The sequence below is a fragment of the Pseudophryne corroboree genome, chromosome 9 (assembly GCF_028390025.1).
Source record: "Pseudophryne corroboree isolate aPseCor3 chromosome 9, aPseCor3.hap2, whole genome shotgun sequence".
NCBI lineage: Eukaryota > Metazoa > Chordata > Amphibia > Anura > Myobatrachidae > Pseudophryne > Pseudophryne corroboree.
The window spans coordinates 478922338-478935064 of record NC_086452.1 but is presented as its reverse complement, the minus strand read 5'-3'; the positions used below and the strand labels follow the sequence as shown (position 1 = coordinate 478935064).

General features: G+C 49.6%; 1 protein-coding gene across 3 annotated transcripts in view; it reads right to left on the bottom strand.

Moving 5' to 3' along the window:
- Positions 1-812: 812 nt before the first annotated feature.
- Positions 813-12727, bottom strand: part of DAG1 (dystroglycan 1) — a 182389-nt gene continuing 170474 nt past the window's right edge. For all 3 annotated transcript variants that reach the window (XM_063941432.1, XM_063941433.1, XM_063941431.1), the window contains exon 3: positions 813-5141. In XM_063941432.1, coding sequence (XP_063797502.1) covers positions 2748-5141 — 2394 coding nt within the window. In that variant the 3' untranslated portion in view covers positions 813-2747. The remainder of the gene's footprint in view (positions 5142-12727) is intronic.

Below are 12727 nucleotides of genomic sequence, written 5' to 3'. Positions count from 1 at the left end.
TTTAAATAATCATTAAATATGGTTACATAATTAACACCTCCAGCTCCCCCTGGTGCCAGTACTGGTTATTACATACACACCTCAGCCCAAGTGCAGCGTGCAGACTTATACTGAGCAGTTTTACATAACGGATCCCTATAATGCAGTAATAAAACCATGTAATCATCATGTACTGGATACAGCCACACACAGCAAGGGCAGGCCGGGCGTCATCACACACAGGCAGTCCTGCAATAACCTCATGGTTTCTCTGTACAGTACACACTATATACTCCACACTGCTCACCTTCCCCCTGCCCACACCAGCCTGTGACATCATCACCTTCACCCGACCCGCCCACACAGCAGCCCGTGACATCATCGCTTTCCCCCTGCCCACACCAGCCTGTGACATCATCATCACCTGACTGTGACATCATCGCCTTCACCCCACCCTGCCCACACAGCAGCCCGTAACGTCATCGCCCTCCCCCTGCCCACACAGCAGCCCGTGACGTCATCGCCCTCCCCCTGCCCACACAGCAGCCCGTGACGTCATCGCCCTCCTCCTGCCCACACAGCAGCCCGTGACGTCATCACCCTCCTCCTGCCCACACAGCAGCCCGTGACATCAGCGCTTTCCCCCTGCCCACACAGCAGCCCGTGACGTCATCGCCCTCCCCCTGCCCACAACCGCCCATGATATCACCAGACTGACATCATCGCCTTCCCCCTGCCCACATCAACCCATGACGTCATCACCTTCTTCCTGCACACACCAGCCTGTGACATCACAACACAGAGGGATTGTGGGTAGAATGATGGACTACAAGTAATAAGGCAAATACTTTAATTATGGTAGCGCTGAACAAGACGTGAGGAGGCAACAGATGGGTGAAAGGTGTCATTACCTCCCTCGCTCACACATTTTATAATAGATTTACTCCGACAGTCACACTTGGACCTCAGTTTATCATAGTAACCACCTGTTCCAATGTGCTTTAACTGCGCACAGTGACGCCGTGCAATAGAGGCAGCCATGGTGTGGGCCGAGCTCAGGAAAATGCAGTCCCTTCCCCCTAGCCTAAGCACTTCGTGCCTCGCACCTCAGCGATAGCACTGACCTCCAGGGGGATTGTTTAGGCTGAAGTCTAATGAACAGCAGACCCACCCAAAATGGCTGCCTCCGCTGTGCATTGACTAATGGTACAGTTTTAGAAAACCAGGCCTCAATGTTAAACACTAAACACATGTTCCAGGCCAGTACGTGGCATCATGACGCGGCAACAGAAGGTGCGGGCCCAGCTATGAGCAGAGACATTTATAGAGCTCAGAATGGGCTGTTTCTATAGAGTAGGCAGAAACTGGGGAGAGGTGGAGATATCTGATGGTAACACCTCTAGCGTCCACTCACACAGCAGGACATTCAATATGGCTTAAGTGTGTCTTGTATTGTGTGCAGGCTCCGCCTACCTTCCACAGCCAAAGGCATGAAACATTATTGCAAAAAGTTTTCCTCCTTCTATCTTAATGAAAACAAAAAAAAATTAATAAAAAAAAAAGCCAAGAAAAAACCATGCTAACAACTCAGTCTCACGGTAAGAGGAAGAAAATCTTAATAGACCCTACAAAATGGATGATAAATACATTAAAACTTTTGGAAAAAAAAATGAAAATATGGCTGTAAAAATCTGGAGAGCGGTCTATGAGAAGCAGACGAGGCAAACGATATCACCACCCCGCGTAACGCCCGCAAGCACACATTACAGAAACGGCTAGTCGCGTTACACTTATCAGGTTTTTTTCTTTTTTTTTTTTTAATAAAACAATTTGAGGCTGTATCAAAATTTGTTAAAAAATATGAGTGATAGCCTGACTCCTTGCCTTCCCGAGACAGCACCAGTATGTGTACAACGGAGATACGGTGTTCTATATATACTTCTATAGGTTATGTGTGTGGTTGGGAAGAGATCAGAACCCCTACAGTAACATTACCTTTACAGAATATAACCTCATGGCTGTGTTTCAGAAAGGAGAATGGAGCCACACACGCACGCGTTTCGCCACTGCAGGCTGGAGATTCACAGAACCTCCTCGGTACCTGTGCTGACCGTGTAAGCCAGGCGACATGTCACAGAACTACAAGTGCCAGCATATCATGCCAGCCTGGGACATGTAGTGTCACTACTGTCTAACCCTGCTCTAAATACATTCCCAAATAAGGGGGAAAGACAACGCAAACACTCTCCTCCCCGCTCTCCAAATTCTCTCCGTACAGATACAGATCACACTACACTTTCTGAAACACACACGGAAGTTATTAAGAAGTTAATAATCCTTAATACATTATAAAAACATAACCGTCAATTACAACTTTTTCTGACAGTTTGGGGGTCTCTTTCCCCTCCTCTGTTACGCTCTGTAGCTAGACACACGTGGATAAAAGAAAAACAAAATAAAATACAGTTAGTGTTAAAGGCAAACAGCAGAGAACCAGAAGACCGCCCCACGTGTGACAGAAGAGCAGTCCCTTCCTCTGGTCTTTATAGTGTCTTCACCCGCAATCCGGAGGTGGCTGCACAATTGTAGAAACACAAATCTGGAAATGAGGGCGGTCCTTCCACACACCGAGGGAGCGGGCATTACCAAGGTTCTAGAAAATGCTTCCAGGTGTCTGATTCTTTGCTTATAACAGCAGAGTTTTCTGTCGCCTTGACAGTAGATTGCAGGCTACCAAGCCCCCCTCCCCTCACACAGGACACTGTTCATTAAGGGGGTACGTAAGGGGGCGGTGACCGGTAAGGGGTCATGTTCTTGGGGCGGGAACCCTTGCCCTCCATAGGTGCCGTGAAAGGAGGAGGAGGCTGATAAGGGGGGGCATTAGGGTCCTCATCTCTAAGTGGCGTGTATTCCCCCAAGGTGTCTTGGTTAAGGGGCATGGTCTCTGGCACGTTTTGGTTAGGATACTCGGGAGGTGGAAGAGGGGCTTTCTCCTCCTTGAGGATCAGGGGCATGCTTGATGAAGGAGGCGGCTTCGAGTCATCCAGTTCATCTGCGAATATAATCGGAACGCCTTTCTTAATGAATGTTGCCTGGTCCTCAATGGTCAGCTTGCCTTTCCTCTTTTTGCGGTAGCAGATCATAGCTATGATACCAGCGATCAGTAAAATGGCGGCCACCACCACAGCGGGGATTACGGTGTGAAGGTAGACATCATCCTCACTGCTCTTCTCTGGATTTCTGTCGGCAGCCAGAGTTGGGGCGACTGCAGTGACTATCGTTTCTTCGGCCATGACCGGAACGGCAAAGAGACTCTGCTTATGCCGGCAGCTGCCAGTGAGCGCGATGGAAATGTTCTCAAGTTTAAAGTCCGGCTCCATAGCAGTGATGAAATGTGGTCTGGTCTTACCACGGTCATCGTAGATCTTTCTTCCCATCATTTCGATTTGCTCTTTAGGACACTGGTCAACCGGCAAGGTGTTATTGGTCCACTCCACAACGATCGAGCCCTTGGTGATACCCTGGAGAGTGATAGAGCTGCTGTTCCTATCACCAAACGCATAAGAGAGTTTCTTCACCAACTGGATCTTTTTGTTGATGTCATTGACCACAGAGTTATGGTCTCCTTGGAACCGGCCAATGAATTTAACAGGTGATGGATCTTTGTGGAACAAACTCCGTACTTGGATTTCAAAAGCATCCACTGCAGTAAGACCGCCTTTGTCGGTAGCTTTCAAGTAGTACTCGTGGTCTCCTACGTGGCCATGGTCAGGCATCCCATACATAACTTGGCTAGTACTGTTTAGAATCACCCAGGTTTTGTCTCGAAGGCTTGCATTTTTTCTGGGTTCCAGAGTAAGTCTTAGATTATCTGTTGTGCCATCTTCCCTGTCGTAAAATGTGTCAGGTGGTATTTTCACCTCGAAATAGGTGCCCACAAACGCCACAACTTTATCCACGTGATTTTTCAGTTCAGGTCCAGTGTTAAATACCCGTGGGATACCGGTTGTAGAGCTGGGCGTGCGGCTCGGTGAAGTGGCGTCTATTTTTGTGGGTGGTGTTTTGGTATCCAGCTTGGGTTTGGGGGTCTTTGGTTTTTTGGTTCTCCTGGTTGTGGCGGTGGAAGAATCTGTAGATGCAGTTGTTGCAGGCTTCATGGTGGTCACCTTTGGTCGTTTTGCAGTAGCAGATGGCGGCGTTACCACAGCTGTTGGCTCCACATATGAAGGTCTCGACATTGTTGGACGGATGTGACCAGGAAAGACACTGGTGGTCTCTACTTTGGTTGGATGGATTGGGCCAAGAGTCGGTGTGTGCATAATTTGTCCTCTGGTTCTTATGGTGATTGTGGGCTTCCCGGGCAAAGGAACAGGCTCCCACACTGGAGGAGCGGTGGTATCCGTGGGAGGAGCGATAGCTGGCGAAGTGGGAGTTGGTACAATCCTTACTGGTGGCTCATGGATGGCAGTGGTGGGTGGTCCAATAGCTGTAACTGGGGTTGGCGTAGTGTAAATCTGCCTACGTATTCTCTTAGGTACATGTGGCTTCTTATTAGCTATATGCCACCCTACAACCGGGTAACCAAGCCGGGCAGACATGGTGCCTTCTTTAGCAGGCACTTCAACAGAACTAATGTTTGGAATACTGTTCTGATCCATTGAGCAACCAACTTTCCATGACAGCAACGCCCCATTTTCCACTACTTTCTTAGCATTCCCAGGCCCGGCCATGAACGCAGACATATCAAACAGTCTGTTATTAACAACTGGGACCAGTTTCATTTGGCACAGGTCCACCTTTGAGAAGTCCCTCATTCGTTTCAGAAGGTCCACAGTCTGCTTTGGGGTCATTTTTGTCAAATCAGCATCCAAGATAACGGTAAGAATTGTGACGGGCTCATCGGTACCGCACAGAAAAGGTGTGACCTCATTTGTTTCCAGACCACCCAACCGTATGGACTGTGGCTCACTGTGGTCCTCTGGGTGAACTTCAATGGAGAAGACATCTGAAGCTTGTGGTATAGACGTTCCATTAGGTGCCAGTTGGTAGATTGTCACAGAGATGTCATAAACTCCTTTATCGCCGTCAAGAGGAAGACCTTCCAGCACATTATCATTCCTGTAGAGCCATGATGGAAGAGTGTCCTTCGAAACTTCAGAGACCTGAGAAAGACAAAACAGACTTTGTAAGAAGAGAGAATGTCAGGATACTTTCAGGTGGACAATTGGTCTCAGAGTGGAGACAGCAACCAATGCCCAGCCTACTAATCTCAAGAGGAAGCACCATAAGAGGCTGGATTATCATGATTGGTGGACCAACTAAATTGCGGCATCTACAACAGGCCAGCGGCTGCAACTATCCGTATACCCATCTCTCTGCGGGACCACGTGGGATATCATAGTGCCAGTCCCTCATCTGCTTGGGAAAACTGAAACCCTGAAAACATGATCCATTAGGGAGGCAGCTAGGAGGCTTAGTCTAGGGTTGTGCGCCTGCTTTACACAGTACTGGCTTGGGTTGTTGTGAGACAGTAACTTGTTCAGTGTGCTGCAAACACCATATTAGTGCTTTTCAAACTTTCTTGAATCATGGCGCCTTAAAGTATCAGCATTTCTTTCACGGCACGCCTAGGATAAACGTTTATTATTGATATCATTAAATAAAATATATATATTAAGTAAATTGCACCTACAGGTGTGTGGTGCTGTACAGGGCTGTGCTTCTGTCTGTCCACATGTTCTAAGATTGGCAGCCACTAGCGCTGGTTTTGCCTATCACTTTGACCATAAATAATTTGATTTGGTTCTGAACGTCCAATCAGAGGCACCCCTGCAGGAGTCTCGCAGCACCCCAGGGTGCCTAACACACAGGGCCTAAATCAGACCTGATCGCAGCAGCAAATTTGTTAGCCAATTGGCAAAACCATGTGCACTGCCGGTGGGGCAGATGTAACATGTGCAGAGTGTGTTCGATTTGGGTGGGTTATATTGTTTCTGTGCAGGGGGGGCAGATGTAACATGTGCAGAGTTATATTTGGGTGGATTACTTTGTTTCTGTGCAGGGTAAATACTTGCCGCTTTATTTTTACACTGCAATTTAGGATTTCAGTTTGAACACACCGCACCCAAATCTAACTCTCTCTGCACATGTTACATCTGTACATAATGTGCAATGCACAGCTATGGCTGTAACCTTACAGCAGGACATGACTGGAATGCTCAGCCTATGTTACATATAGAATATCATAGGGTTGGTTACATCACATATGCATCCTCTGATACGGAGGAGACGCAGGACCTGGTGGGTGGGTGACATTTCTCAGTACTGTTCCGGAGTTGGGTGACTATAGTGAAGTCGTGTTAGGTGAGGGTGTAGGGTCCAGCTGGACGGCTCTCTGCAGCTACTGAGGTCACCTAATCGGAGCGTGCGGAACGTATGACCGGGGAGCTATAATAAGCTGCTAGCTTCAGTTACACAGAGGAGGGGGCCCAGCGCCAACATCAGACTCCTGTAATGTTCACCCTATAAGAGCGGACCACCGAGGAGGAACCGGCCAAGATCCCTGTAACCCACAAACCAATCCGGCAGCCATAAATCCGAAACATGCAGCGTTAACTGCAGGTCTGTTATTGATTGCGGGCAATGTTCTCCATTCAGCAACTAAATGCTCATTAGGGGACAGTATCCATTCCCCCAGCTGCACACAGCTATGGGACTGGGCCAAAATGTCAATTATATCTCATCCATCTAATCAATTCCTCAGTGCCATAAGAATATCCGACACATAGGTGTAATGCTGGAAGTAATGGGGTGAGCAACAGATACATATACCCCAGACACACGTGTTTCATATTCAGCCGCGTACAGGGGTCCGGCAGACACACAGGCATCTTTATATAGGGAATATCGGTGTATGGTCTCGCTGGCTCCCCACCTCAGCACGGGTAGCTCCTACGGGCGAAATGTTACCTGCCCAGAATTTACCAAGAAAAATCCCTTGTTGTAGCAAGCTCCGGGTGATAAAGGGATTACACGAGGCACGAGGCTCGGCAATATAAATAGCCTCCCTCTGGCCGGTCTCCAGCTCTCTCAGACCCTGTGGCTGCCGGCTCGCCGGCTCTGTATTTATTCACATTATCAGCTTCCCCAAATGCTGCTGTAAATCTTCAGCGGGAGCCTGTTTGGAAAAGGAAAGACGGCTGGCGCGCAGGTATGTACACTGCGCAGAGGCGGAATATTTGCAGCAGCCGGGTGACCTTGCTCTATCGAGTCTTATTGGCCTCGTCCTCCGGTGCTGCTGTAAGAGGGGCGCGGCCGCAGCAATTACCCAACTATCTATGGAAATACACTCAACAGGTTTTCACGGTGCCAACATGTACGGACTGGCGCCTCGGTTTCACAGATAGGAAGCAATGCTGTAAGATAAGGAAACCGGAGGGCGAAGAGTTAATTGCTGTGAAGCGCAAGGTCTGATTAGCAAGATAAATATATCTCAGGAAGGTTCAGCCTGTAGGTGATGACCGCAGAGCGGCTGCTCCAATAAAAACCCAAAATTAACCCATGACTGTCCCTTAGAAGAGTGGCAGAAGGACTTTGAAGTGTGAACCCAAGCGGCAGAATTCCAGGGCAGGGATAACCGCAAAGTGCCAGACAAACAATCCCTCCTTCTGAGCAGGCCTTTCATGTAGGGCGCCTTTGTTTCCAGGTCTAGAATATCAAGCAGCCATTCATCCCGAACAAGGTGACCTCGGAATAAAACCACTCTCTTCCCGCCAGTAAGGCTCTGGATTAACCCCTTCCCGGCGCACAATGCTGCAGGCGACTTCTGCACGCTGAGGCTACAGCTAAAACCCGACAGGCCCCAGAACCCCCCCCCCCCTGTAGCCACGCAAGTGACGGGCGCATACCCAGTGACACAACAGAATGAAACACGTCCCGTATGACCTCACCAGTAATCCATAGTAACTCCATGGGCGGGATTCAATTCTTTTCACCCCTTTCCTCGTTCTGTTTCTGCCCTCAGGGATGTGGTATCATTATTTCAGCTCGCTACCCCCGGAGTAGCGGGGCACCCAACCCTTTACACACCTAAAACTGATTACTCTGGGCGCAATATGCGTGATAACGGAGATCATTTTAGAAAGAAAATTGGCTGTGATATATCATTTGAATCTCACCCCATAAGTTTCTAGTTTGCCTCATTGTACATATCTGTCCACAGCAGAACAAGAGGGAAGCCATGTTGTCCCTGGAAGGACGCGCTGATGTTCAGCTGTTCTCTGGAAAGAGACGTACCCGATGTGGGCATGGAGGGACTTACACTAGGAGATTATCTTTGGCCTGAGCTGACCCAAGTGTGTAACTGGATCAGACAACGCCGCTCAGTGTGACGTCTCTGCCACTGCCTCAGCAATCACACAACCAGGAGTCCACAGAAAGGTGGATACGGTGTAATGACATTTTATATATTCTCCAGTTCTCATGTACCGCCTGACACCGGGCTCCATCATTTCACAATGCCACATACAATGCATCCCGGAAGGGGTTAAGTGACCTCTGCGAGACAAGGGCGCACACAGGGGGGGCACCGGGTATATAGGCTGACGTGATTGGCTTCTAACAAGCTCTTTGTGAAATCCGCCACATTCCAACAATCCAATACAGTTACAATAGCAGTAATTAGGGAGATTGCTGGGGGTTTATGGTCTGGTAACAGCTGCACACCCTTATAGGGTCCTGCCAGCTCTTCCCCAGCAGCTGTGACGCCCAGATTTCATGTTTAACAGACGAGAACTGAGGAGAAATAAAGCTGTGCACGAGGTAAAGCGCTGATTCAATTACACACGGGTGTTAAGAAGCAAAAGCTGATTTCTGAGCATTCCCCACACAGGCGCACAGCGGCGTGCGACGGAAGAGGCCTATGCACCGGCAGCGTCCCCTCACAAGCACCACGGTGAGCCACGGTAGAGGCCTGTGCGCCGGCAGCCTCCCCGCACAGGCTACACAACACATAACCATGGCGGTCACCTTCCCAGAGTACAGGCTACACATTACATAACCATGGCGGTCACCTTCCCAGCCAGGCAGAGTACAGGCTACACATTACATAACCATGGCGGTCACCTTCCCAGAGTACAGGCTACACATTACATAACCATGGCGGTCACCTTCCCAGAGTACAGGCTACACATTACATAACCATGGCGGTCACCTTCCCAGAGTACAGGCTACACATTACATAACCATGGCGGTCACCTTCCCAGAGTACAGGCTACACATTACATAACCATGGCGGTCACCTTCCCAGAGTACAGGCTACACATTACATAACCATGGCGGTCAACTTCCCAGAGTACAGGCTACACATTACATAACCATGGCGGTCACCTTCCCAGAGTACAGGCTACACATTATATAACCATGGCGGTCACCTTCCCAGAGTACAGGCTACACATTACATAACCATGGCGGTCACCTTCCCAGCCAGGCAGAGTACAGGCTACACATTACATAACCATGGCGGTCACCTTCCCAGCCAGGCAGAGTACAGGCTACACATTACATAACCATGGCGGTCACCTTCCCAGCCAGGCAGAGTACAGGCTACACATTACATAACCATGGCGGTCACCTTCCCAGAGTACAGGCTACACATTACATAACCATGGCGGTCACCTTCCCAGAGTACAGGCTACACATTACATAACCATGGCGGTCACCTTCCCAGCCAGGCAGAGTACAGGCTACACATTACATAACCATGGCGGTCACCTTCCCAGAGTACAGGCTACACATTACATAACCATGGCGGTCACCTTCCCAGCCAGGCAGAGTACAGGCTACACATTACATAACCATGGCGGTCACCTTCCCAGAGTACAGGCTACACATTACATAACCATGGCGGTCACCTTCCCAGAGTACAGGCTACACATTACATAACCATGGCGGTCACCTTCCCAGAGTACAGGCTACACATTATATAACCATGGCGGTCACCTTCCCAGAGTACAGGCTACACATTATATAACCATGGCGGTCACCTTCCCAGCCAGGCAGAGTACAGACTACACAACACATAACCATGGCGGTCACCTTCCCAGAGTACAGGCTACACATTACATAACCATGGCGGTCACCTTCCCAGAGTACAGGCTACACATTACATAACCATGGCGGTCACCTTCCCAGAGTACAGGCTACACATTACATAACCATGGCGGTCACCTTCCCAGAGTACAGGCTACACATTATATAACCATGGCGGTCACCTTCCCAGAGTACAGGCTACACATTACATAACCATGGCGGTCACCTTCCCAGAGTACAGGCTACACATTACATAACCATGGCGGTCACCTTCCCAGAGTACAGGCTACACATTATATAACCATGGCGGTCACCTTCCCAGAGTACAGGCTACACATTACATAACCATGGCGGTCACCTTCCCAGCCAGGCAGAGTACAGGCTACACATTACATAACCATGGCGGTCACCTTCCCAGAGTACAGGCTACACATTACATAACCATGGCGGTCACCTTCCCAGAGTACAGGCTACACATTACATAACCATGGCGGTCACCTTCCCAGCCAGGCAGAGTACAGGCTACACATTACATAACCATGGCGGTCACCTTCCCAGAGTACAGGCTACACATTACATAACCATGGCGGTCACCTTCCCAGCCAGGCAGAGTACAGGCTACACATTACATAACCATGGCGGTCACCTTCCCAGAGTACAGGCTACACATTACATAACCATGGCGGTCACCTTCCCAGAGTACAGGCTACACATTATATAACCATGGCGGTCACCTTCCCAGAGTACAGGCTACACATTATATAACCATGGCGGTCACCTTCCCAGCCAGGCAGAGTACAGACTACACAACACATAACCATGGCGGTCACCTTCCCAGAGTACAGGCTACACATTACATAACCATGGCGGTCACCTTCCCAGAGTACAGGCTACACATTACATAACCATGGCGGTCACCTTCCCAGAGTACAGGCTACACATTACATAACCATGGCGGTCACCTTCCCAGAGTACAGGCTACACATTATATAACCATGGCGGTCACCTTCCCAGAGTACAGGCTACACATTACATAACCATGGCGGTCACCTTCCCAGAGTACAGGCTACACATTACATAACCATGGCGGTCACCTTCCCAGAGTACAGGCTACACATTATATAACCATGGCGGTCACCTTCCCAGAGTACAGGCTACACATTACATAACCATGGCGGTCACCTTCCCAGAGTACAGGCTACACATTATATAACCATGGCGGTCACCTTCCCAGAGTACAGGCTACACATTACATAACCATGGCGGTCACCTTCCCAGAGTACAGGCTACACATTATATAACCATGGCGGTCACCTTCCCAGAGTACAGGCTACACATTACATAACCATGGCGGTCACCTTCCCAGAGTACAGGCTACACATTACATAACCATGGCGGTCACCTTCCCAGAGTACAGGCTACACATTACATAACCATGGCGGTCACCTTCCCAGAGTACAGGCTACACATTATATAACCATGGCGGTCACCTTCCCAGAGTACAGGCTACACATTATATAACCATGGCGGTCACCTTCCCAGAGTACAGGCTACACATTATATAACCATGGCGGTCACCTTCCCAGAGTACAGGCTACACATTACATAACCATGGCAGTCACCTTCCCAGAGTACAGGCTACACATTACATAACCATGGCGGTCACCTTCCCAGAGTACAGGCTACACATTACATAACCATGGCGGTCACCTTCCCAGCCAGGCAGAGTACAGGCTACACATTACATAACCATGGCGGTCACCTTCCCAGAGTACAGGCTACACATTACATAACCATGGCGGTCACCTTCCCAGAGTACAGGCTACACATTACATAACCATGGCGGTCAACTTCCCAGCCAGGCAGAGTACAGGCTACACATTACATAACCATGGCGGTCACCTTCCCAGCCAGGCAGAGTACAGGCTACACATTACATAACCATGGCGGTCACCTTCCCAGCCAGGCAGAGTACAGGCTACACATTACATAACCATGGCGGTCACCTTCCCAGCCAAGCAGAGTACAGGCTACACATTACATAACCATGGCGGTCACCTTCCCAGCCAGGCAGAGTACAGGCTACATATTACAGAACCATGGCGGTCACCTTCCCAGCCAGGCAGAGTACAGGCTACACATTACATAACCATGGCGGTCACCTTCCCAGCCAGGCAGAGTACAGGCTACACATTACATAACCATGGCGGTCACCTTCCCAGCCAGGCAGAGTACAGGCTACACATTACATAACCATGGCGGTCACCTTCCCAGAGTACAGGCTACACATTACATAACCATGGCGGTCACCTTCCCAGCCAGGCAGAGTACAGGCTACACATTACATAACCATGGCGGTCACCTTCCCAGCCAGGCAGAGTACAGGCTACACATTACATAACCATGGCGGTCACCTTCCCAGAGTACAGGCTACACATTACATAACCATGGCGGTCACCTTCCCAGCCAAGCAGAGTACAGGCTACACATTACATAACCATGGCGGTCACCTTCCCAGCCAGGCAGAGTACAGGCTACACATTACATAACCATGGCGGTCACCTTCCCAGCCAGGCAGAGTACAGGCTACACATTACATAACCATGGCGGTCACCTTCCCAGAGTACAGGCTACACATTACATAACCATGGCGGTCACC